The following is a 25,939-nucleotide window of genomic DNA, read 5'->3' on the forward strand; positions in this document are numbered from 1 at the left end:
AGGGGTCAGTGGGCTCCTGAGCACTCAGACGGGGGTGACCTTAGGAGCCGAATGGGCCCAATCCCCAGGGATCCTCACAGAAAACCCCTGACCCCCACCCTTGCACCGCAGGGCACGAGCGTGGGTGCATGCCTGTGTGGGTACATGTGTGCGGGCACGTGAGTGGGTCCGTGGTCTTGTCCTCCCTCCCGACTCGTCCCTTCTCCAGAGACGCCGGCCGCCTGCTGCTCCTCCATCTGAGCGGAGAGAGTTAACCTAGCGGGCCAGGGCGGTCTGGGCTGGGGGCCGCCCCCTGGCCCCCCTCCAGCCCCGGCTCCAGTTACAGCTGCTGGTTGGGGAGGGGAAAGCTGGGGTGGGGCTGGGAGGGGAGACCGCTGAGGGCGGCCGCAGTCCAGCTCTGGGCTAGGGGGTCCAAAGTGCTCACCCCCGGCACAGCCGGACCTTTGGGGGCCTTCTTTCAGCAGGGGACAGCCTGATTGGGGTGAGCGTCCCCTGCCCTCCCCTCCAGGCCTCACCCCCTCGCCTGGCTGGGCCACCTATTTTGGGAGCAGGAGTGGCCAGCCTGTGGCTTCCCAGGCGGGCCAGACCAGAGAGGGAGGGAGTGTGGTTGGGACGGTGGGGTTCCCCAGGAGTGGGCGTGGGGGTCCAATGCCTCCTTCCCCTACTGCTGCATGTGGCCCTGCTGGGGTGGCTTTCGGACACTCCTGTGTGTAGGTCGGATTGCATCATGGTTTAGGGGCACTGGAAGCTCAGATGAAGAGAATCGTTTTAGTAACTGTCTCCACCCCATGTCTTGCTCCAACCAGGAGTTTGGGGAATGGGTGTTGTCTCCTTTCCAGCCCCATTGCCTGTGCTTGAGTGTGTGTGTGTGTGTGTCCCTGCCCCTGGCATCTGTCTTCTGTCTCTCAGCCCCACTAATCTGGGCCTCATGCCACAGGCCTGGTGGCGTCTGCCTGTGGAAGATGTCACCCAGAGGCCGGCGGAGGGGATGTTTTTCCCCCCATTCTCATCATTTCCAGAAGACGTGGAGGGGTGGCCTTTCCCACAGGGGCAGCCAGGAGCAATGTGGCAGCCGGGCCTCACCCCGGCGGGGTTGTGCGTGACCCCCGAGTGGGAGAAGGAAGGCTGTTGCCATGGTGGCCTGTGTGAGGCAAATTCCTCCAGGGTGAAGTGGGAGATATTTATACCCAGGGTCAGGCTGAGAGCTGGCCAGCGGCTGAGGGCAGGAGAGCTGGGATATTACACGGACACAGCGAGGCCGTGGTGTGCGGGCAGGTGGGCCCTCAGGTCCTGGCTGGACCATCCCTCATCCTTCACCCTCACCGTGTGTGTCTGTGTGTCTCTCTCGCTAGCTGGCTGGGGCGAGCCATCCTGCTCTTCCCCTAGGGTAGGTGTGGCATCTGGGGCCTGCTGTGGGGAGTTCCAGGCCTGTGGAGGCCCCTGTGGACCGTGTGTATCTTACCCCTTGCCCTTTCCGTGTGTCGTACGACCCCCACTGTGACTTGTTTTGGTGACACTGTGTCTGATGAGGTAGGGGGTGCCCCTGCTTCTCCCAGTGGTCAAGCTGGATGATAGACACGTTTGAAATCAAACCCCCGGACCCTGATTTAATCCCTTGGGTTCAAGCCCCAATGGTGGGGGGAATGAGGGAACACATTTCTTGACCCTTGGTGTCCCCCAGGACAATGGCGCCTCTCTACCACATCTTGGTTCTCTGTGTGGGTTTTTTCACCACGGCCAGCGCAGGTGAGTCTGGGGTATGTAGCCCACCACCCACCTCGGCCCCAAGGGAGGCGGGGGTGGGGTGATGGGAAGCCCTTCAAGAGAACCAAGTTGGAGACTCCAAGCTAAATGAGTCAGTGGGGTACCAGGAAATTGGGGGTTTCACATGGGTCCAGTCAGAAGCTAGTATTTGGGGTGGGGGTTGATGCTAGGTCAGGCAAAGGTGGACCATGGGATGGAGGCCCACTTCCCTCAGATGACAGAATCATTGACAACATGGGATAAGACAAGATTTGGGGGCAGTTAGGTGCCCCCTGCCCCACCAGGACAGTGCAGATGAGGCAGCTAAGACCTAGAGAAGTTGGGTAGACTGCTCAGCGTCCAACGGTCCCCAGACTCTCAGCCCAGGAGAGTAAAGCCCCCACAAGGTCCCTTTTCGCCCGTCCCTGTCCAGAGTCCCAGGAAGCATCCAACCCCTGACTTTTCTCTTTCCAGAAGCTCCACAGGAACATGACCCTTTCACCTATGGTAAGGGAGGGATGGGTGTCTATCCCTGGGAGTTGGGAGGACATAAGGCCTGGGTTTGTCCGTCCTGTCCTAGTTACTCCTCTTCTCTTTCTCCATCTCTGTCTCCCTGACTCAGTGTTTGTATCTCTGTCACTCTCCTTCTCTCGTCTCTCAGATCTCTGACTCCTTGTTTTGATCTCCCCTTGTCTGTCTCTGTCTCTGTGTGTCCGTCTGTTTGATCCCTCTCTGTCTCTCTGAGTCTCTTTCTCCTTTAACCTCTCAGTATCTTATGGCTCATCCTCTCCTGCTCCTCCCTTTCTCCCCTCTCTGTTCCCCTCATCCTCTCCACCAACCTCCTCTACTTCCTTGTTTCCTCCCTCCTCCGTGCCCTGCCTACCTCCTCCCTTTCCTTCCCACCCTCTCCTCCCCCTGATCCCTCTCTTCCTTCCTCCCTTATCTTCTTCCTTCTCCCTCCTCTCCTCTCCCCATCCTCCTTGCCCCCTCCTTCCCATTCTGCCCCTCTGCTATCCTTCCTCCTCCCCTCCCTGCCCTCACTCTCCTCCCTGCCGCCCACAGACTACCGGACCCTGCGGATAGGAGGCCTCATCATCGCCGGGATCCTTTTCATCCTGGGTATCCTCATCGTCCTGAGTGAGTACCCACACCCCGCTACCTCCAGCCCCCTCAAGAGCGGGTTTTCGTCCCCGCCCCGCCCCCGTCCCCGCCCTCAGCCCCGCCCTCCTCTCCGCCCCATCTCCGCCCCTGTCCCGCCCATCTGCTCCAGCCCTCCCTGTTGATGCCCCTGCCCTACCCCGCCCCCGCCCCGCCCCTGTCCCCACGGCCCCGCCCCTCGCGAGCCTGAGCCGGCGCAAGAGCGCCGCTCAGTGCACGCCAGGAGCCGAATCTCAGCCTCGTCCTCCTCCTACCCCCACCCACAGGCAGAAGGTGCCGGTGCAAATTCAACCAGCAGCAGAGGTAAGAGGCCCCTCCAGGCTCTCACTCATCTACTTTCACTCTAGAGGGGCGCTGGGGGTGAGGCGAGGAGTCCATCGGACCCGCAGCGAGAGACCCTTCAGCAATTATGTATTAAGCACCTACTATGTGCCAAGCCCCAAGCCAGGCCCCGGGGACCAAATGGTGAATAAGTAAACTGCCCTCCCTGCCTGGCTGAGCTCCCAGCCCAGTGGGGGCGGCGGCCGTGGGTTCCAGCAGCCCCACAAATATAAAATCACAAAGCGTGGTAAGCGGCGAGAGAAAGAGCCACGGCGAAATGAGATCACCGCGCTCGGCGGCCCAGTTTAGCTCAGCGTCCTGTTCCTAGCCCTTTGATTCATCTTTAAATAAAAATTTAAAGCAATGTATGAATACCTTCTCCATGTTAAAACAATTATAGATGTGATTTTAAATAATAGCTAATATTTAGTCCCAAGTGCCAGATACCGTTTTATTGTGAATTATCTTATTTACTCCTCACACCCCTTGTATGTGTGGTAGGTGCTGTTATTAGCCTCATTTTACTGATGAGGAAACAGAGGCACATGGAGGTGAAGTCACTTGCCCGAAGTCACTCCACTAAGAGATGAGGGTTCTGGGTTTCTAGCCTAGGCTGTCTCTAGGCTGTCTGCCCTCCAGTCCTTCCGCCACCCCATCCTCCACCAACTTCCAGGCTCTTCCCCAGCACTCGGGGAGGCACTTGTCTCACCCCCCCGCCACCCGCTTAAACCGCAACTGGGTGCGCCGGGTTTTCTGGTGGACCCCGAGCCTGCTCCTTGCCCATCTCTGGCCCTCAGTACGGGGAACTGTGAAATGAGGGCTGCACTGGGGGATTCATGGGGGTGGCTGCCTCTCTCCTTTTTCATTCCCAATTCCTTCTGCCAGAACTGGGGAACCTGATGAAGAGGAGGGAACTTTTCGCAGCTCCATCCGCCGTGAGTCTGGGGAGACTCGGGTGTTTGGGGGTGAGGGCGGGTTCCAAGAACCCCCTTCCTGGTCGGGACAGGCACGTGGAGGGAGGGGCTTGATCTGAAACCAGAGGTCCGGGAGTTGCCCTGCTGCTCCCTGTTCTGCAGGAGCTAGGGTGCCCCTCCTGACACCCGAACTCTCCGTGTTCCCCCTCAGGTCTGTCCACACGCAGGCGGTAGAGACACCTGGCGCGATGGAACCCAGCCAGGTCCTGCAGCTCGGGCTGGGCTGGGGGGTGGGGGGAGGAGAAGGGGGTGAAGGGTGGGATGGGGTGGCTGGGGGGCTCTCTTGCCTCTCACGTTTTTCACCCCCACAGGATTCCCCTGGCTCCTGATGCCTCCCACCCACCACCTGTGCGCCCACCGCCCCCTGGACTGCCCTCTTCCCCTGCCCTGCTCCCACAGACTCCTCTCTGCCGCACAGACTTCAATAAAACGTGCTTTTCTCTCTTAACAGCGTTTGGTGGATCTGTCCCTCTGCGCGGAAGCTCGGGCGCCCCCTTGGCCCCGGCAGGGGGCGCCCCCACCCTTGGGGAAGGGGCGGGGACGTCGGGAGTGGGCGGGGGCGGGGGCGGGGGTGGCCGGGACGGGGGCGGGCTCTCCGGGCCCCCATTGGCTACGGCCCCCCCAACACGAGGGCTCCCCCCATCTCCCCCCGACATCAGTCCGTCCAGCTTCCAGCTGCTGCAGCAGCGCCTTCACCGTCTCGGCATCCAGCCGCCCCCTGCTCCGGCCCGGCATGGCGACCCCGACCCAGGCCCCCACAAAGGGTGAGCGCCGCCTGGGGAGAGGGCGAGCGGGTTGGGGGGTGGTCCTGGATCTTAAAGCTTAGGGGAGAGGATCTAGGGAGATTCCAGTACTGAAAAGGGAAGGGAATGGGGAAGGGGATGTCTGTTCCTTCCATGGGCGGAGGCCCCTGCAGTGCACCCCTTGGCGCCCCTCCAGGCCTCGTGGACACCCCCTCCCGGTGGTGTCGTTCCTGTGCGGGACCCGCGGTTGGAGAGCGGCAGTCCCGGGAGAAAGGATGCGCGGACCGGTAGCTATGGCAACCGGGCGGCTGGTCCTGCACAGCGGCGGTAGTGGACGCGAAGAGACGGGCTTCGAGGGTGGGAACGGATGGGTCTGCGACCACAGGGGCTCTCGCAAATTTCGGGGTCTCCAAGATGGGCAAGGGGGGGAGGCATATGCCTCTCTTTTCCAGCGCGGGCTCTTATGGTGGGTGTCTCCAGAAATCCCTGACAGGCAGATTCCGCGGGAAGGAGGGAGAAGGACGGAAAGACAGGGGGTAGAGAGCTGGAGGAAGTGAGAGAGAGATGGAAAGAGACGGAAGAGAGAGGGAGATGGAAAGGAATGTGAAAAATTGAAAGCCTGAAAGAGAGAGAGAGCGAGACAGGGGACCCAGAGTCAGAGACACAGAGGGAGACCTGGGGGAAGGCAGATAAGATGCCGAAAGAGATTGAGAGTGAAGGGGAAGGCGGAGAGCAACAGAAAAGGATGCAGAGAGAAAATCAGAGACAAAAAGAGAGGCATAGAGAAAGACACAGAGGAGGAGGAGAGATGGACCCACAGCGCGGGAGAGAGATAGCAGGAGGAGCAGTATGGGGTGGGGCCGAGCCACTGCGGTGAGCCCCCCTTGGGCAGCAATGGATGGCGGGACCCTCCTTTCCAGCCAGCATGCAGGGGTGTTTTCTGGTCCAGGAGGTGCACTCAGGTGTGCACACAGATGTCCCTTCTTTACCCCCATCCAGCCGCGGCGATTTACATCTCACGCCCCTTAACCCAGTTATGCGCCCACTTAAACACTCGCTGTCCCCTAACAGCCCCCTTTCTTGAGGTTGTCTCTGCAGAGGAACCAGGGGAAGAATGCTCTAATGGGGGTGGGGGTGGGGTTTCCAGCACTGAGAGCAGGGCCAGAGGGGATGGGCCAGTGGTGCTGAGGAGCCCCTGGTGGTGAAGGGAACCCCAGTTCCACTCTGATCTCGCCTTCCCTGCCCCCTTTCCCGGCAGGCAGGGGCTGCTGCACCGAGCCATATCTGCAGAATTTGAAGCAGGGGGGGGGGGGGGGGGGGGCTGCAGAGGCTGGAAGCCACCCTAGGGAGAGGGGGCAGGGCTGAGCCAGCGGGCCTGGCGGGAGCCCAGGGCTTCTTTTCGCAGAGATGGTGGTTAACAGGATCGATGGCAGCAGACGGGCCGAGGTGGGAGGACAGACGCCTCAGCCCCACCCCCTCCTTTTCCCCAGTCACAGCAGAAGAGGGGACCACAGGTCTTGGGAAACCCCGGGAGAGGGGGGAAGAAGAGCATGTTGTGTGTTGCACCACTTAAACTGATTAATGGATCACTTGTGGGGGGGAAGTATGGGGGAGGGAAATGAGGCCTCTCCCACTCTGTCAGAAAGCAAGAGGGAGAGATGGGGGCAAACAGAAAAGGGATGCAGGAGCACAACCTGTGGGCCTGGGTCCCTATCCTTGAGAAGGACCCTCGGCTTGGCCAGAAGCCAACCCTGCAGGGCAACACTGAGAGATACAAAGGGAGCAGACAGAGCCAAGATTGGCCCCAGAATTAGACACCTAACCCCCAGGACCCCACCCAGCCTAGGGTGCCAGGACCCATCACCTCTCTTCACCTCTGAAGATGCCCCAGTTGCCATAGCAACCACCTCCTTCCTGATGTCTCCCTGGCAACTGGCCAGGAGTGGTGCACATTTCTTCTCTTGCCTCCTGGCTCCACCCTTAGCCCAGTCTCCCCGTGAGGAACCAGATTCCTGGGGGGCAGGGACCAGAAGAGGGACTTCTGCATAGAGCCTGGGGCACCCGGCATGAAATAAAGAGGATTCTGGACCAGGTGCTCCCCCCCACCATGGGCTCCTGATGGTTTGGGAAGGCGGGCTATTTGGCAATCCAGGAGACAAAGTAGTCTAATCCAACGCTCCACCTCTGATGGGGCTTCCTGCAGCCTAGTGGGGGCTTTCATTCATTCATTCATTAATTCACCCACTCACCCACTCGTGTGTGCATTGTTTCTTTCATTCATTCCAGAAAAGTTCTTAGAAAGACTTTTATAAATGTCAGGATTAATGGCAGAGGAGTCAAGCAAACTTCCTCCCCATCTGGTGGGGGAGCGAAGACAGCACATGCGACTCTAAAATAATGTTTCCCCGTCTTGACGCTCTCGAGGACGATTTTTGCCCTATCCAGATGTTCTCCACACTCACATTTACTATTTTCCCTTTAAAGGATTCGTTTTTGACAAAGCTTAATTAATTAGCTTCATTTTATATCACCATCACAAATGGAAAATCAGGACTTTTCTTTTTCCTTTTTTTTTTTTTTTTGCCTTAAAGGCAAGTAAAAACATGATTTTTAACAAGTGACTCCATGTTTCTGGGCCTCAGTGTCCTTCTGTGTGGAGTAAGGGTGAAGACAGCACCCATATCAGGGAGGAGTTGTGTAGATGGAAGTGTGTTAACACCTGTGAAGTGCTTAGAACAGAACCCAGCATGCAGTCAGTGCTATCAAATGCTGGTTAGATAGGTAAATAAAGGAGAAAACCAGATAATGTCACAAAATTCTATAAAGTTATCACTGCCTGCTGAAGGCTGGGAGCCCAAAGACGGTGTCCTCATGGGAAAAGAGGGAGCTTAGCAAGGCAGAAGGTGTTAAAGACACCTCCACACCTACCTAAGACTTCCTCCTTGAAGACCGGACAGGGCACTAAGAAGGAGAAACTGACACATCATGAGAAATGGTGCTATTGCGAGTCTTGCCTGGGTGCCATCTGTATGCGTCAGTTTAGGCTAGAGAGTGCCATAGTAAAGATTGTATCAAAAATCCCAGGGGCTTCTGACAATCAAGGTTGAAGTCTCACTTACAGAATACGTCCATTGCAGGTCGACCCAGGGGGGTGTCTCTGTTCAGGAGAGAAAACTTCGCAACACAGGGGCAACAGGCAAAAGGGAGCTCTTGTAAGAACATTTAAATGCTCCAGCCTGGAAGTCACTTGATGCTTCCACTCACAGTTCATTGGCCAGAATTAGTCACATGGTCTCCCCACCCCACCCCACCCCTAGCCTCAAGGAAGCTGCCATCCTTCCCCAAGCCTGGAAGAGAAAACTGATGACTGTACCTAGCATTGGCCTCACGTTCCTGGTTCCCCTCAGCTAGTGATGCATGCTCTGCAGAATTCAGCTCTAGACAAGACAGAATGTCCTGAGAGCTGTCAGGAATGAGGGAGCCATCAAGATGGGCTTTTTGAATGGGAAGTGTGGTCTGAGCTCTCCCGAAGGTGAATATGGTTTGGGACAGGGAGGTGGGGGATGGGGAAAAGTAAATACACACACACATTTTATTCACACATTAACATTTCTGAAATTGGGATGAGTCTTCTAATGGTTGGGTATGTTTCGTATGGTAGAGTTCCATACATATTCACACATACACACACACACTGAGAAAGCTATTATGAAATCAATTTTGAATCTTAAAATTGATGTCTTAGAAATAAGTCATAAAATATATATTATATGTAATATAATATAGGGTATTTTATAGGACAATTCCTCTGCATTGGATTCAGTGGCAGGAGCGAGTGGATGAGAATAGTAGCCACAGTGCCTAATTTTTTGGGAGCTGTCAAATAACTGAGAAGTTTTAGGGAGTATTCAGGGGAAGCTGATACACTCAACAGTTTATCAGTGGGATTGAAGTCTGTTAATTCCAGCATCATATGCAAATGATAGGTGTATGTGTTTTTCAGGAAGTGAGTCCGTAGCTTGCCTCAGAGTTCCACAGGAGGCTAGTGCTAGGACTGCCATGTACAGTTTGGTGGGTTGTGCACTGAACAAGGGAAGGTACTGACTAATGGTGTGAGTGGGGACTGGAATCCAGCCTATGCTCCACGCTTCAAGCCTTGTGTCTTGCCATGCATGAGGCTGTATCATTCAGATCAAAGGACATCTTTATCTGATTTCTACCCAGAAAACACTGGGCCAGTGGCCCCATCTGGAGTCTCAAAAATGTTAAGAAACCCAGTGTTGAAATGTGTTTTCCCTCTCTCTCTTTTCCTGTCTTCCTTGCCACAGTTCCTCAGGAACCTGATCCATTTTACTATGGTGAGTGGTAGATGTGATGAGGGTACCCTGGGGCTGGAAAGAGGGGTGGTTGCTGGTCCCCACAGGTTATTGCTGAAGTGGCTTCAGCCCTGGCAACATGATACCTGCTGGGCCACTTGCTGTGTGACCATGCGGTTTCAGTTTACATTGGCTGGGTTCTTGGAGGGCATAATTGGATTTGGTGGGATGTGTGGGGGGGTACCCACTTTGGACCCCATCCAGGCTTCATCATGTCTCTGGGCTGGTACATTGTGGTCACCAGAGAAGCATACAACTCTGAGGCCAGGCTGCCTGGATTTGAATCCTAGCTTATCCACTCACTAGCTGTGTGGCCTTGAGCAAGTAACTCATCCTCTCTGGGCTCTTCTGCAAAGAAGGGATAGTATTAGCTTCTAGCTATGAGGCTTGTGGAAAGCTTTACTTGGGTGATGCCATTATATCATCCCCATGACACTGAAGCTTAAAGAAGTTACCCCCAAGTTGAGCAGACATGGCCCAGGTTCCCTTTCTAAACACCCCTCTGCCCTCTCCCTTTGCTCACTTGTACTGTTTCTCCAATATGCCAAATTCTTTCCCACCCCAGGGCCTTTGCACGTGCTGTTCCCTCTGCCAGGAATACTCCTTGTCTAGCTCTCCACACAGCTTACTCAGCTCCTTTTCCTTCTTCAGGGCTCAGATCAAATACTGACTGCTCTGCTGGGAGAGGCCCTTCCTGACTCTCTGCCAACAGGAGCCACAGACACATCTAGTCATAGTCACGTGGCCCAGATGTTTCATTTTATCTTGTTCCGTGCTTTGTCACAATATGAAAGCCAATTCCCTGAGGCAGAGGCCTGGACACTGCTGGTACAGAGTGGGTGCTCTATAAATCTATATTTCAATAAATACAATTGGCCCCTGAACAATGTGGGGATTAGGAGTGCCGAGCCCCCCATGTAGTTGAAAATCCACATATAACTTTTGACCCCCCCAAAACTTAACTACTAATAGCCTGCTGTTGACTGGAAGCTTTACCAATGACATACATATTGATTAACATATATTTTGTATATTATGTGTATTATGTACTGCATTCTGGCAATGAAGAAAACTAGAGGAAAAAATGTTGTTAAGGAAATCACAAGGAAGAAGGGTGCCTGGCTGGCTCAGACAGTAGAGCATGCAACTCTTGTTTCAGGGTCATGAGTTTGAGCCCCTAGTTGGGTGTAGAGCTTACAAAAAAAAAACAAAAAACCCATGAAGAAGAGAAAATATATTTACAGTGCTATACTATATTTATTGAAGAAACATCACATCTAAGAGGACCTGCATGTTGTTCAAGGATCAATCATATTTACTGTGGCATTTTGGACAAGAATGCTTCTTATGAAGGAAAATACAGGAAAGAATGAGATTATAAAGTGCTAAGGAGAGAATGGGAAATTCAAAATAGACAAGGTTTCAGAGAAGCTTTCACTGACATTTGAATAAAGCCCAGAAATTGGTAAGACGGGAATATTGGCGGGGAGAGAGCTTTCAGGCAGAGGGCACAGCAAATTCAAAGGCCCTGAGGTAGGACCATACCTGATCTGCTCCAGGAATGGCAGAGAGACAGGATGCCTGGGGGAGGGGACTGAGGCAGAAAGTGGAGTGGGGTGAGGTCTGAGAAGGAACTGCAGCTTTTCCTCAGAATGCACTGGAAGCCAGGGTGGGGTGGGGACTCCAAGCTGGGGGACCCTGATCTGACTCAGATACTAGCAGGATCCCTGTAACTGGGGTGCGGGGAGACCACAGAGCAGGTTGCTTGCTGAGATAGTTCAGACAGGTGACAATGGTGGACAGGACCAGGTGGGAGGCAGTAAAAGGAGGGGAGGTACATGTGTCTATGCTGTAGAGGATGGTTTTTTGTATACACGAAGCATCTAGGGAAGAGTCAGGGTAAAGAGGTCAAGGGAGCTCCTGAGCTCCTGCTCTCCATCCTCACACTAGCCCATTGGGGGAGCCCCCAGCACAGCCCGCAGCATCCCTGGCCCCTGGGCCCCTGGCCAGGCAGCCTTGAAGCCAGGTCGAGGCTCCAGGGAGGGCTGAGGTGCTACCCATGTTGATGTCCCCCATTTTCTCCCCCAGACTATGACACTGTGCAGACAGTGGGCATGACTCTGGCCACCATATTGTTCCTGCTGGGCATCCTCATCATTATCAGTAAGTGTGACCCTTTCCTGGGCTTCAGAGTGTCGCCAAGGGGGCTGCCTTGGGGTCCCTGGGCACCTACAGTTTCCCTGCTGGCTTTCATCCAGACCCTTACATCCTGCCTCGTTGTGTCTATCTGTCTCCTCACAGGCAAGAAGGTCAAGTGCAGGAAGGCGGACTCCAGGTCTGAGAGGTCTGGCAGCAGCGGGGAGAGAGAGGAGAGGGGCGGGAGCAGCCTGGGGCGCAGGGGTATTTTCCTAACAGAAGGGCCCCAGGGTCTCCCCATCTTTCCCAGAAAGCCTGGGGCTATTGGATTTCTTGATGCTTTTCTCTCTGGTCTTTGCTTCCGCAGCCCAACGTGCAAATCCTGTAAGTCGGAGCTGCCCTCCTCAGGTGAGGGGGAGGAAGGGAAATGGGGGCAGTTGGGGAAGGGGGGTGGCACTGGATGTTCCCCGAGAATGATGCCACCCATGAATGGGTGGGCCAACTGCAGTGGGAGCTGAGGCCCTGCGGATGGAAGAGGGTAACCTATGGAGTCAGTGGGGTGTGGGGAACGTCCTAGAGTCCACTGAAGCTTCCCAGAAACAAGCAGACAAGCTCTGGGAAAGCAAGGATGAACTAATTCTCCAGGGGAGAAAGCCACAAGTCTGTGAAGAGAGGTGGGGCCACAGCATTCGGATTAGGGACAGAGCTGAGCACTACAGGAGGGGGGAAGACGGGATATTTTCCAGACCTTATTGTTCAGCTGGGAAGATCAAGGATGAAATGATCAAGAAAAAGGAAGGAGATGGGCACCTGGCTGGCTCTGTCGGTTGGGAGCTTGTGACTCTTGATCTCAGGGTTATGAGTTTGAGCCCCACATTGGGGGTAAAGATTACTTAAAAAAAAGGAAAAAGAAAGAAAAAGGAAGGAGGGAAGGGAGGAGGGGGGGAGGAGGAGGGAGGAAAGGAGGGAAGGGTTTTTGGATAATTGTATCAAAATAACCAAAGGAGAGACACATAGAATACAGATTTTAAAAACTGATTTTGGAAAAGAGAATATGGGGATGGAAGGAGTATGAGATGGAAAGTACAGGAAGGGAATAAAGTGTGAGAAGGATGGAGGGGGTGTATGTGGGGGGTGGAGAGTGGAGGGGGAGTACAGGAGATGAAGGGGATGGAAGAGTTGGGGGGTGGGGGGCCACAGAAGGGGTGGCAGGTGTGGAGGGGTGAAGAGTGTGGAGGGAGTGAAGGGTGGGGAAAAGGGGTGGGGGCCATGGAGGGGGTGGGGGCGTGGAGAGGTAAGGAGTATGAGGGGGTGGGGGGGGGGGGGGGGGAGGGGGGGGGGGAAAGAGGCGATGCAGGTGGGTGGAAGGTGGACAGAGATTAGGATGTAGGAGGGAATAAGCTGCAGATGAGAGATTGGGACTCCTTGGGGGTGTTAATTCGAATTATGTAAAAATATCCTGACCTGTTTTTAGTGGAACTGTGTCCTTTCCAGAGACTTATAAAAATCAGAAATGGGAATCTCTCTGCCTCTCACAGAAAGGCTTAGAACTAAAAAGTGGGTCTTGGGGTACTCTGTGCCTGGGGGGATTTGGTGTGGAATTTGATGTGTTTTGTTTTGTGTTCTTTTCATGACATTTAAAAACCCTAAGGGGGGGTTTGTGGATGACTTCTTTGTGGATGATGGCGGCTGGGGGGTGGGTGGCGCTAGTACCTGGGGCAAGGTCTCAGAATATGCCCAGGACTGTGACCCACTCCAGTTGACTGATGGTCCCCAGTGGGTGGGACACAGAGGAATTCCAACTGTGTCCAAACGTTGGGGAAATAGGGTGTGTGTCTAGGATGGGGGTGTAGGAGGAGGCTGGGGACCCAGGAGGGGCATGGAGATTCCCTTCTAGCAGGGGGGATATCCCAGAAGTCCCAAGATGGGCCAGGGGTCTCCAGCCTCATCACAAGTAAGCTCCCCTCCATGACAGTGTCCTGTGGGGCAGGACAAAAGCCACACAGGTGTCCCTAAAGGAATCATTGTGTGGGGAGGCAAAACATTCCCAGTGTTAGCTAGAGGGTGAGAGTTCCTGGGGGTCTGGCTTCCATGGGAGGATGGGGGGAAGGGCCACTGGTTTGTGGGAGGGGGCTGCTTGCACAGGTGCCCCGTGTGGGTGACCACAGCTCTCTGACGCTGTCTCTGTGTCTCTCTTTGTCTCCACCCACCCCCCACCCCCCACGCCCGGTCCCCAGCCCCTGGAGGTGGTGGTGTGTAAAACCAGCCCTGGGCACCTCCACTGCTGTCCCTGCCTGAGTGCAGAAGCCTGAGGACCGGGTGGAGGCGGTGGGGACCCCAGCCTTGCGCCGGGGAGCGCTCCCCCGAATGAGCCGCCCCACCCACCCGAGGCTGGTGCGGCTGCACCCCGCTGTCCCTCCCCAGGTCTTGGCAATGACGACCCTCCAAAGAGCCCGTCTGCATCCCGGACCCAGGGACTCAGGCCTCCAGCTCCTGGGGTCCGGGAGTCCAGCCCCAGCCCCCCAGAATGCCCACGTATTGCTCCCTTGCACCTCCCTGTCTCCCCTCCGAAGATCGGTTTCCTTGCACCCTTGGAGTCTCTTGTCTTGAGCTTAATAAATGTGCACTTGGTTTTTTCCCCTGTTCTGTCTGTGAGTTCTCATCTGTGGGGACAAAATGGGGGAGAGGGCAAAACTGAACCTTGGGGGAACTCTCTCCCGTCCCCAGGCTTGCCACCTCCTTCTTCCTCCCCTCCCCCAGCGCCCCAGTGGCCTCCCCAGTCTCAGAGACCCGGGAGTTTCCCCTCCCGTGCTCCGCGCCTCCTCCCCAGTCGCCCCTTCCTGTCGCTTCCCCGCCGCCCCCCGCCACCCCAGAGTAGACACCCCGCCCACGCTCCCCTGCCTCCCCAAAGGTTTCCCACCCACCAAGACCTGCCGGTGCTCTCCCGCCCTCCTCCCCCCAGCGGGTGGGTGGAGGCCACTAACAGGCCTCTCACCCCTGCCCCCCATCGCCCTCAGCGTCTCCCCCTCCTGCTCCCACCGCGGGCTCTGAAGCCAGGAAACCCGAGAGGAAATGACTGAGCCCGTCTCGGTCCCCGCCCGCCAGCTCTCCCCTGGCCACACCCTCCGCCGGGACGCAGCCACCGCCGCTGCCCTCTGTCCACGAGGCTGCCGGCTTGGGACCCCCGGCTCTGACGTAAGTCTCTCCTCCGATCCGCCTGCGCCCGCCTCCCCTCTGCTCAGGGGCTGGGCTCAGGTGCCTGGAGCACTGCTCTTTTCGTGCCTCTCTGCCCCCTACTCATGCTCCAGTCTCCGCGCCTGCTCTTCGGGCACTACGGTGGGCTGCGGGCTCCCTGGGGGCCTCAGTCTCCCCAGCTTTCCGCCATCCCTCTCCGGCGGGGTCTCCAAGAGGTGCCCAGCATCCTGCTCTATTGTCCCTGAGGCGGTGAGGCCCCTAACACCAGCTCACTTTTTCCTTTGAGATCGGGAGCACATTACTCATTCTTCCTCTTTCCCCTCCTTGCTGACTCCTAGCCTCTGGGGACAGCCCCGGAGGGAGGCACGGGGTCCCCGACCTACTCCTGTGCCTTGTAGGCTCAGCCTTGGTGGGGTAAGTTCTTCTTTGCCCCAGGGGTGTCCCTGTGCGGTGGCTGTTCCTGGAAGCCCCTTTTGGTCTGATGCCTCTTGTTTTCTTTGGGGGCCTGCAGATGGAAGAAGGGGGTGGTTGCTGGGGGCCTCCCTCCACTTCTAGAACCCTCCTTCTCCTTGAAGCCCTGGCAGGGTGGGGGTCCTTGAAGCCAGAGGTGCTTCCTCTGGGTAAAGAAGGGGCTGCAGGATCCCCACGGGACCGGCATGTGTGTGTGTGTGTGGGGGGGGTCTGCCTAGTGACATCATGGCTGACTCCAGCTCCCGCTCACCCCATAGATGTCGCCCTCTGGTCGCCTGTGCCTCCTCACCATCATTGGCCTGATTCTCCCCACCAGAGGTAAGGCTGAGCCCTTGTCCCCACTCTGTCCCAGAGTGCCCCACCTTGAGTACACTGGTGGGGGGTGGGCGGGTGCCCGGTGGATTTCGATGGCCTGCCCTGTGTCTCCACCCTCCTACCGAGGCAGCACCAGGAAGTGGGGGCTTGGTGGAGGGGACCGGGGTTACACCCTCTTTGGACACTTCGCACCTGGGTGGCCGCTTCCAATGAGTCTGGCCAGAGCCTGTCCCGCTGAGCATCTTCATTTCACCTCCAAGAAGAACTCACTGAGTTTGGTTTGGCTGGGAGACTGGTGTCAGTTTTCTACTGAGCAGCCAGGAACCCTAGGCTCCCAGCAAAGCCGCTCCTTGGACAGCCGGGTGATACACGATTAGGCAAAGGGGGTGAGCTGGGGTCAGTCCAAGAGTTAGAACTGTCTCAGTCCTCCCTGAGGAGGGTTTCTAGAAGACAGTTCTCATGGTGGGCACTTGCAAGTGCTTTCTACATGGCATGTGCTGCCTAGGGCAACTCATTTCAACTTAAGCCCTACCCCGTTATGCATACGGTCATGCCCATTTTATGGATGAGGAGACCGAGGCTCAGGAAAGGCAAGTGTTGTGTGCCAGAGGCTAGTGAGCAGTGAGGCTGGGATACAACCATCTTTCTTGCTCCCAGAATCTGGGTCATAAGCTGCCCCATTTGTCTTTGTTAAAATGGTTTTCATGTATTCTTTCAGTCATTCGCCAGTGTTCACTGAGCAGCTACTGTGTGCCAGCCTTTAATCTATGCATGGGGGAAGCAGCATCACATAAAACAGGAGCTCACATTCTAGCTGGGAAAGACAGGCAATAAACAATCCATCAGCAAACTATATGGCATGCTAGAAGGTGGTAAGTGCTATGGAGAAAAGAGGAGCAGAGTAATGAGGACTGTTTAGATGGGGTGGCCCCAGAAGACCTCGCTAGAAGGTGATATTTGGGCAGACACTCAAAGGACATGAGGGAATGAGCCAAGCAGGATCTGGGGGATGAGTGTTGTCCAGTGAGTGCAAGGAACAGCGGGCAGGCCAAGTGGCTGGGCTGGGGTGAGCAAGGGCAGGGTGGGAAGAGGAGAGGTGAGAGGGATGACAGGGGACCAGATGGAGGGGAGAGGGGGAGGGCCCAGGCCCCACAAGTCCTTTGGCTTGTATTAGGAGCAAGGAGAGGGCTCTGCACAAGCAAGACCTTGACCTGCGCCAGGGGTTGACGGGCCCCTCTGGTTGCCAGTGGGAGCAGACTGCAGCGGGCAGGGATGAAGGCAGGGAGCCCAGGGGGGCGGTTATCCAGGCCAGAGAGTGTGAGGCTGGGCCAGGGCGGGAGCAGTGGCTGTATCCAGTTCTGGCTGCATATCAGGGAGTAGGGGAGACCCTTTCCTCTGCCGTGTCCTTTCACCCTGTCTGTAGCCCTGAGAAGCAGATTCAGGTAGTATGCCATCTTTGCAGATGAGACAGCTGAGGTTCAGAGAGAGGACTTCACCCTCTCCAGGTCACATAGGAAGGAAGTCGCTGGAAACAGAATTTGAGACCACAGCCCTGGCTAACTTTAGGACCTGGGCCTACGAGGCTAAATCACCTCTCCTTTCCCACAAGGATGGGCAAGGGAGAGGGGCTGGAGAAGGAGTGCTGGGCATCAGCATTTCTTAAAACACTTCCAGGACCATGGATGGATACCACTATTCAAATGTCCGTTTGTCTGTCTGCTGCTCTACCAGTATGTCCTGAGCTACTGCCCACAGCTTCAGAGGGGAGGGCAAGGTGGAATTTTGGTGAGAGAAGCGGGGCCAGAGGCTCCTCTCTGACTCCTTGCCCTTGGTTTCCCAGGACAGATATCGAAGGAGGCCACATTTTTTTCTCCAGCAGACAGAAACAGATCAAACGCTCGTGCTCTGACACCAGCCCCAGGTGAGGAAAGAGAGATAGATCTGTCAAGATCCTGTCACTGCAAATAACAACAGCTACAAAAATCTCAAGCTCTGACTGCTCAGGAATTTTGGCTTTGTGCAATCGGAAGGTCTGGTGATAGGCCTTCAGGCATGGCTGGGTCTAGGTGCTCAAATGATGCTATCAGGAACCTGTCTCGATCTCTCGGTTCTATCTTTTCTGATTTGGTTGGACGATCCTTTTATGGGGTCAAGACGGCCCCTAGAGACCTGAGGCTTCCATCCGTCCTGTTAGGAAGCCGGAGGAAAACGGGTTTCCCCTTCCCCAATCCAGCAAAATTCCCACAACTGAGCATCCCTGACCAGGTTCAGGTGACAAGTCCAGCCATGATGATCATTGTGGCCACAGGCCAAAGCTGATTGGCCAGACCCCAGTCTCATGTTCCAACCCCAATAAGATTGTTGCCGGCCTCACTGAATGAAGTGGACCCAGACTCAGCGAATGGTGGTTCATAAGGAAAGTTCCAGGGGCTCTTTCCAGAGGTGGATGGGTTCTGAGTAGGGGCATGTGAATCTGTGGGAGGGGAAGGCTGAGGCAGGGCAGGAGAGGGCGAGGCCGCTGGAGCGTTAGCAAATGGTTCGGTTAATTTAGTCATTTCAATTTTATCAAAATTGAGCAGCTACAGAAATCCCCCTGTTCCTCTACCCATGGACCTTCTCCACATCTTCTCTCTCTTCTTTCCCTGTTTCTGGACTCCAGATGCTCAGCCCACCCCTCAGATAACCCCGCAGACTGGTGGTGAGTGGAGGAGGGGGCGGGACCGTGGGCCTGGGATGGACGCCTCTCCTTCTTACTCATTTTGGTCCCCCAGCTCTGAACCCTCTGTCTTACTTTGTGGTGGGACAACCAGTCACCCACCTCTGCTTCTTTAGAAACAAATCCTTTGAAATCGTGAAAAAGAATATGCATACTGAAAAATACAAAACCCATAAACATAGAACTAAAGCAGATTACTCTAAATCGATCCCCTGCATAACTGGCACCCAGCTCAAGGATCAGAGCTTTGCAAACACCCTGGCAACTCCCCGGGGGCCAAAGCCATTCCTTCCTTCCTTTAATCTCTGTATCTTTTGCTTTTTTTGAGTTTTCAAGAGAGTTTTGAATTGTTTCTGGGAGTATCATTCAAAAAGTTCTCCCTGATTTTCTCCATGAATATTTGATGATACCATAGTACATGCTTGGAAGTAGATACAGATATTATAGGCGGGATGAAATCCCATGGTCCATCCCCCATTCTGTTCTCTCCCCGCCATCTCCAAGAGGCCCCCACTGCTGGCGCTGGTTGGGGAGTAGCCCCCCAGAGATGTTGGACCACAGGGGGATTGCCTGCAGAAAATATCTTGACTGGGGAGCGTGTTCCTGTGAGCTGGTTGTTTGCAAAATGATCGTTGTTCTGCAACTTGCTATTTCCCCCCATGCAACGGTATGTTTAGAAGCTCTCCCCACATTCCTGTATAAACTACTGGTCTTGTTCTTTTGCACTGCTGTCTGGTACTCCGCTTGGATGTCTGCGCATGGTTAAGGAAAACTTGCACGTCTTGTGAACATCTCAGTCTTCTCTCCTACGCCCAGCAACGCGATAGGCAACCTCGTTCCCTCCTCCTTAAGCAAACCCCATCAGCGCTTATGATATATTGGTCATGGTTCTATCTGATCTGTGTTCACTCACTCAATCCTCACCCAAACCTTCTGAGATAGAACAGCCTTCCTTTACAGGCAAGGAAACAAAGGCTCAGAATAACTCACTCAAGGTGTCACAACAAGTCAGGGACTGAGGTGGGACTGGGGGTCCCGGATCTCGGCGTTTACCCACAACGCTATGGGACAAAGAACACAAACACCGACATGTGTTTTCAAAGCCTCTTGGGAAGTGGCTGTGTAGATTTGCCCTCCTGCCAGCCACAGGCCAGTGTCCCCCTTTCCCGCCCGCACCGTGACACCTGCAACATGACCGTCCCTGATTTTTGCCAACCAGAGGAGGGGGAGAGGGCCCTCTGATGTTTTATGGATCTGCAAGCCCCTGTTTCACTCGTTGTTCACCCTTCCCTCACTCATCTGACCTGAGTAGGAACAACACGAGAGCAGGAGGTGGAGATCCAGACCCCGAAAGTGGAGGAGACCCAATCCCAGCAACCGATGGGAGTGCACCCGCCCCTAACCACAGATCCGAGGACAGGCAAGACCGGCCCAGAAGGTACGGCCTGGGACTAGAAAGGCAACATACAAATTTTGTTTAATTCTCTATCTGGGTCAACAGTTCCCCAAGTACATTTCTCAGAGCACCTGTTTGGGGAATTATTCATACATTTTCAAAAAACTCTGTTTTGATTTGCGGTCAAAGGTATTTGGGAAACTCTGAGTTAAACACATTTCTTTTTGGCGGGACTTCTTGGAGTCCTATTAAGACTCATTTGCAGCAAGCATCCCCTACAGGAGCTGTTGTACACGGCGTTTTCCAAACATGATGGACTTTTTTTTTTCAGGTTCCTTTATAGGGCTGGCACCTGGAAATGTGGATGTAGATGTTTCCTTTGTGTACCTCTTCATGTTAGAGCAGCAGTTTTTCACTTGTAAAATACTGCAAATGCAACTAAAAGTAAAATAGATTTATTGGCTATATGTGTTCTGTAAAGTCCCAATATAGGATTTCAGGAACAGCTGGATCTAGGTGCTCAAGGACTGTCATCATAACTGACTTGCTATCTCTTTCTCAGCTCTGTTGTCTATGTTCTTAAGTTCTCAAGTTTCTCTTCCCCTCTTGGTGGCAAATATAGTCCTATAGTTCTATTTAGGTCATAAACCCAGCAGATAGAGCACATCTCTTTCTCATCTGTAGCCCAAGGCATAGAATTGACACTCCCTGGCCCAGCTGGGGTCACACGCCCACGTATGGCCAAAGGGAGCCAGGGAAATGGATTGCTCTGACTGCTTAGGCCGGAGACTTGTGCCCACTCTGGGGCTGGAGAGCAGGGTCACCCCTGTTTGCACTGCATAGACCAGAGTCAGGGAAGAAGTAGTTCCCCTCAGGAGCAGTGAGTCAGTTAACAGGCATAGGAAAGGACGCTGAGCTGAGGGGAAGCCAGCAGGTGGTCTCCCATTCCTGTGTGACCCATATTTGAAGAGCAGCCCCATCTGGAAGGTACTGTAGCTTGGACCACTCCCAGGCTGACATGCATGCACAGTTGTGCAGACTGGGCACTGCACAAGAGCATCACCTCCAAGGCCATGTCATTCCCCTTGTGGATTTTTATAATCATTGTAGTTTTCCAGGGATGGCAGTGAAGCATCTGATTCTGACAGAGCCTATTTATTAAAGCAGTTTTACCACGGATGGAAATAAAATGTCTTAGAGAAGAGAACCATTCTATTTTCCACCAAAATGGAGGTGCAGGGATGTGTAGTGACTGTGTCCACTCTTCCCAATGGAGAAAAACATTCTCACATCTCTAGATTCACTTGCTGTGAGTCCGTGTTGACCCGAGTTACTCTGTGTTATGATATCATGTTCCTGAATATGCGTGAGAGAAAGTCAGCTGGGCTGAGGGAGTCATGAAATCAAGTGGTAAAATGCACCTTAGAGCCTTGGCTCACTAGAGCCCTCCTCCCAGGGAAGAAGGAGCTTGGGTCACATGCTCCCCCTTGTGGCCTGTGTTACAATAGAACCAGATGGACTGGGGAAAGCGGGAGCAGGCCCTCCCACCCCAAAGAAAGGGGAAGCTGCTCCTAGCAGGAGAGCCAGCTCTAGGGTGACAGCAACAGCGGAGTTTGCTCTGTGCCAGGCACTGTGCTAAGCTTTCCCATGTTCACTCATTCAGTGCTCATGGCCGGCCACCCTGCGTGGTAGGAACTGTCAAAACCTCATTTTACAGGTAGACAGCTGGGGCTTAGAGAGGTTACTCTGCTAGCCCCGTGCCACACAGCCCAAAGCTGCAGAACCAGAATGTGAGCCCAGGCTCTCTAGGACCAGTGTGCCTGAGCCCCGCACAGCACACAGTCCTTTACGTTCTCTGTGGTTTCCGTGTGTCTGTCCTTGCTGCCGGTCTGGCTTGAGCCTTCCCTTGGCCAAGGCTTTCCCGAACATCTTGTGATCCTTTCCTGTCGGTTCATACTTAAGAAATGAGGTGGTGGGGCACCTGGCGGGCTCAGTCTGTTAAGCGGCTGCCTTGGGCTCAGGTCATGAACCCAGGAAGGGAAGTCATCGTGCCTTGTCTCCTCCACAACTCACTTCTGCCCTCTGCCACCTTTTAGCCACACCCTCGGCTGAACCCAGTAAAGGAACAACGCTCTCCAAGAGGCAGTCTCCAGGCAAAGGCGGCAGGCCAGACCCTATCCTCGGGCCGACTGGTCAGTAACTCCCTTCCCAGACTGGAAACAGGAAATTTCCTATTCCCTGTGTATTTCTAGCACCTGGAACCATGCCCAGCATGAAATAGTCCTCTGTAAACATGAGTTCAAGGCTGGAAGGGGGAGTTATAAGGTAGGTGTCCAATAAATGTCTGGATAGACAAACGAATCCATGAATGATTGCCCAGTGCAAACCACCATGACGTTCAGTGGCTTAAAATAACAACCATTTATGTAGCTCCCAAGGTTGCAGTTTGGAAATTTCATCTGGGCTCAGTTGAGGGGCTCTTCTGGTCTCAGCTGGACTTACTCATGCTTCTGATATCAATTTAGGGGTCAGGAAGGGAGCTCTGTTTCAGGGATACCTTGATCCATCCCTTTGTGGTCTTATCTTCCACTTCCTGCCCAGCCAGCCCCACTGAAGGGGTAGAAATGATTGGTCACATAAAGAGTTCATTCATTCATTCATTCAAAACACATTGACAAGCACCTGCTGTGTTCTAGGTATCAGAGAGACAGCAGTGAACAAAGCCGACAAAAATCTCTTCCCTCGGGAAATCTCTTCCCCATTTTTGTGGGGGATAGAGACAATAAATAAGAGTTATAAGAATTATGTATCAGGTGGTTTAAAGCTGCTATCAAGAGAAATAAAGTAGCATTACGGGCAGAGGTGACTGGAGTATTTTCCATAAAGGGCTGGGGAAACCTCCCTGAGAAGGAGCTGAGGGGGAGTCATGTGGATGTCTGGGCAGGGGTGTTGCAGGTAGAGGCAGCAGCCAGTGCAAAGGCCCTGAGGTGAGAGGGGACTTGTCCAGCCGCCAGTGGGGTGGCCATCGAGGTGAGCGCTGGAATGAGGAGCTGAGGTAGAGAGGGGGTGGGAGCCATGTGGTGCGTTGTATGAGGCTTTGGTTCTAAGTATCCCAAGGCTGAGACCCGGGTCCTCCTCCCTCCCTCCCTACCGTCTCCGTCATTCACTGCTTCACTCCACAATTTTTGTTGAACACTGACTTGCTCCCTGTCTGTCTCCCAGGTTCCAGTGAGGACAACCCCTTCTCCTATGGTAAGTTACCCATGGGAGGAGTGGGAAGAGGCAGGGAGGGAGGCCCCTCTTGTCCTACTCCACTTTTCTCTCTGCAGATGAATACACTCTCCGGAAGCGGGGGCTGCTGGTCGCAGCTGTGCTATTCATCACGGGCATTGTCATCCTCACGAGTAAGACTCAGAGCTGGGGGAGGCCCCAAGCCTGGGAGGGAGGAGGCTTCAGCTTGGACTTTGACTCAGGGGATCAGTTCTTGAAGCCCCTCCTCCCTGGGGCAGAGTTGTTTTAAACAGGACATATTAGCTACATGTCTGGAGAAACCACACTGGAAGAAGTCAATGGCTTAAAATGATCACCATTGACTTAGCCCAAACATGCCCTTTGGAGATGTAGGCTGAGCTCAGCTGGGTGGTTCTTCTGGTGGCAGCAGGATGGCACAGCAACGGGGAGGGGCAACCGTGTCCCCACAGCCTGGAGAGGTGACAGGAGGGAGTGGTGGCGCCAGGGACTAGTGGGAGACAGAACTGTAGACGGAGCCACTGGCTTGGGTCGTGGCTCCATGGCTCCAGGGAGAGGTTTCCAGCCCCTGCATGCCCCTGCCCTCCAGCCCACCAGGAGGGAGCAGAGGGGGAAGGGATCTGAAACCCAAACCTCTCTCTCTGGCCACAGCCTCCCAGCCAGGGCTGTTAGGAGACGAGGAGACAAGGGGATGCAGTCTCTTGGGGGTTGGGGACAGCGTTGCATGGAGCCCAGCATTGTATAGGGAATGGGGGCAGAGAGAGAACAATGAGCAGAAAAATTAATTTTTAAAATGCTGCAGATGAACTAAAACACACAGGCCACCCGTTCGCAAGCTCTGCGTGAAGCCATATAGCTTACATCAAGTGTTATTGCCTCTCTTGCCCAACTTCCCCATCAGGAAAACGCACACAGCCACATCCTTTTCTGTCTGAGGTGGGAGGCAGAACACTAGCAGTGGTGAGAAGAGATGGCGGGTGCCTCCTGCCCCCCACCGAGTCCAGGGCTCGAGAAACAACTGTCTCTGCCATTTGTTGATCCTGACCTTGTGCTGGAGCCTGTCCTCACCCCTCCCCTCCCGCCATCTCCCACCCAGACAACCGTGGGAAGAGTGAAGCTCAGAGAACTAGGGGTGTGCCCAAGGTCATGAAGCACCTGAAAATCAGGGAAGGACTGGACCCAGGTCTGTGTGAGGGCGGAGCCTGAAAGTTAGCTCTGGGGCCGGCAGTGGTTCCAGTGACAGTCATCTGTGGGTACCTACTCTGTGCCTATGCTGTGCCCGGTCCCCGCCCTTGGGGAGCCCACATCCAGTGAGGGGATGACAGTAAACAGGTGAGTGCATTAGTGAGCAGAGTGGACATTGCCAGAAGGAAAAAAAAGCAGAATAACAAGCCAGGAGGGATGGGAAGAGACACTCTCTCTAAAGAGATAAAGTCAGAACTGATTCTTGATGATGAGAAAGACGATTTAAAAAACAAGTAAAGGGAGCAGCAAGTTCAAAGCAGGAGTTAGCTGAGCATGTTGCAGTAACCACAGGAAGAGGCCGGGGTGGCTGGGGCTGTGTGAGCCTAGCGGGGAGTAGAAAGAGGTGAGGAGGCAAAGGTGGCAGCTGGAGACTTGTCTTCTGGAATCCGCCCCCTCATTCACTTGGGTCTGGCCCCCCGACCTCCACTGTTGTCCACTAAGCCCACCTGTCTCCTTCTACCTCAGGGCCTTTGCACTGGCTATTCCCTCTACCTGGAACACCCTTCCTCTAGATGTCCACGTGGCTCTCCCCCCACCTCTTTCAATGTGCTCAAATGTTACCTGCTCAGTGAGGCCCCTCCAGTCAACGCCATGAGGATGGCCCCGGCCCCTGGGCCTCCCTGCCTCCCTCCTGGCTTTAGTTTTCTTCTGAGCCCACGTCACCATCTGATATCACTGTCCGTACACTTGACTTAGTCATTTTGCTCATTGTCGGTCTCCCCAACTAGAAAGTTAGCTCTCCCGGGGCAGGGATTTTATTCATTCCTATCCCCAGCTGTGCTCCCGGTGCCAAGATCAGAGCCTGGCACATAGTAGGTGCGCAGTAAATATTTGCTGAACGAACGAATCACACACAAGCTCAGAGGGGTTTTCAAGCTCCTCTGTGTGTGTGGGAGGCTGCTTGCTTGGGGCCCTCGCACTCACTCTTTTCCTGTGTGCTCCTCATCTCTGGCTCAGGGTTGCCCTGGAGCTTCCTGAGGGACAGGGTCAGCAGGCCTTGACCCCTAGCACCCAGAGCACACGCGATAATCACCGTTGTTCCAACACATGACTGGACCCTTTTCTTCACCCGCAGGTGGCAAGTGTAGGCGGTTACCCCAATTATGCCGGAATCGTAACAGGTGAGACCATTGGAAGTAGGGGCCGGCAACTGAATTGATGGGCACCCCAAGATTGAGTCCCCACCGGCTCACCGTGCCCAGCCACCTCCCTTCCCTCGCGAAGCCTACAGAATAGTCAACAAAGCCCAGCCTGAGAGGGAAGACCCGGATGGAGCCAGAGCCGGGGCTGATGGCCCAAGGCCCCTCCCCTCCCCACCCTGCCCACCCAGAGGGCTGCCTGGCTCCCTGGGCACTGCTCCCCAAGTTACCTGTTGTGTTCAGATGAAAAGTAAAGCACTGTGGTCCTTGCCCATGGCCTCTGATCATTCATGACTGGGGAGCGGAAGAAAGCAGCTGGGACTGGGGATGGGTCCCCCGAGGAGTGAAGGAAGGGGGTCACAGACTCAAAAGCCAAGGCAGGGAACCCAGAGAACACAGCCTGACTGGTGTGAGGCAGCAGGGACGGGAGGGTAGGCCATGGGGACTCTGGCTGGTGGGAGCATCAGCACTGGATTGGGCCCACAGCAGTTCAAGACCCCAGCCTGGCGTCTGGATGTGAGCTCACCCCTCACCTTGGTAGGAAACTGGCCAAGTGCAAATGGAGGTCCCAGGCCCACAGGGGCCTACTTTTCTTTACACTCCAGATCCCTCGTCACTGTGAAGGGCCTCGCACACCAGTGTGGACTCCCCAGCCTGCCCATCCGAACTCTATCCACACCCCCCACTACAAATGACTGCTTCTGGGCCACCTCTTGGTGGAGAGGGAGGTCCATCAAGAAGGCCACACAGGCCCTGGAGGGG

At 54.8% G+C, this 25,939-nt stretch overlaps 3 protein-coding genes across 6 annotated transcripts; all 3 read left to right on the forward strand.

Moving 5' to 3' along the window:
* The first annotated feature begins 1,048 nt into the window (after positions 1-1,048).
* On the forward strand, positions 1,049-4,642 carry FXYD1 (FXYD domain containing ion transport regulator 1). Its single transcript, XM_032841696.1, has 8 exons — positions 1,049-1,275; positions 1,682-1,746; positions 2,218-2,250; positions 2,806-2,880; positions 3,168-3,204; positions 4,108-4,157; positions 4,348-4,399; positions 4,508-4,642. The coding sequence occupies exons 1-7, from the start codon at positions 1,064-1,066 to the stop codon at positions 4,368-4,370; spliced, it is 495 nt and encodes a 164-aa protein (XP_032697587.1). The 5' UTR covers positions 1,049-1,063; the 3' UTR covers positions 4,371-4,399; positions 4,508-4,642.
* Positions 4,643-4,789: 147 nt separating this feature from the next.
* FXYD7 (FXYD domain containing ion transport regulator 7) lies at positions 4,790-14,094 on the forward strand. 2 transcript variants are annotated; one of them, XM_032841701.1, is made up of 6 exons: positions 4,790-4,960; positions 9,268-9,297; positions 11,404-11,478; positions 11,617-11,650; positions 11,819-11,859; positions 13,689-14,094. In XM_032841701.1, the coding sequence occupies exons 1-6, from the start codon at positions 4,930-4,932 to the stop codon at positions 13,709-13,711; spliced, it is 234 nt and encodes a 77-aa protein (XP_032697592.1). In that variant the 5' UTR covers positions 4,790-4,929; the 3' UTR covers positions 13,712-14,094. The 2 variants fall into 2 exon arrangements, with proteins under 2 accessions (XP_032697592.1, XP_032697591.1); XM_032841700.1 differs by having other exon boundaries at positions 4,791-4,960; positions 11,617-11,659.
* A 303-nt stretch (positions 14,095-14,397) lies between these two features.
* FXYD5 (FXYD domain containing ion transport regulator 5) lies at positions 14,398-25,449 on the forward strand. Of its 3 annotated transcripts, none has more exons than XM_032841697.1 (8): positions 14,410-14,646; positions 15,375-15,435; positions 17,273-17,353; positions 19,461-19,586; positions 21,641-21,736; positions 22,767-22,796; positions 22,874-22,948; positions 25,114-25,449. In XM_032841697.1, the coding sequence occupies exons 1-8, from the start codon at positions 14,524-14,526 to the stop codon at positions 25,161-25,163; spliced, it is 642 nt and encodes a 213-aa protein (XP_032697588.1). In that variant the 5' UTR covers positions 14,410-14,523; the 3' UTR covers positions 25,164-25,449. The 3 variants fall into 3 exon arrangements, with proteins under 3 accessions (XP_032697589.1, XP_032697588.1, XP_032697590.1); XM_032841699.1 differs by lacking the exon at positions 14,410-14,646 and adding an exon at positions 14,822-15,060; XM_032841698.1 differs by lacking the exon at positions 21,641-21,736 and having other exon boundaries at positions 14,398-14,646.
* The last annotated feature ends 490 nt before the right edge of the window (positions 25,450-25,939 follow it).

This window comes from Lontra canadensis, unplaced genomic scaffold (assembly GCF_010015895.1).
Source record: "Lontra canadensis isolate GAN:19392208 unplaced genomic scaffold, GSC_riverotter_1.0 scaffold125, whole genome shotgun sequence".
Taxonomy (NCBI): domain Eukaryota; kingdom Metazoa; phylum Chordata; class Mammalia; order Carnivora; family Mustelidae; genus Lontra; species Lontra canadensis.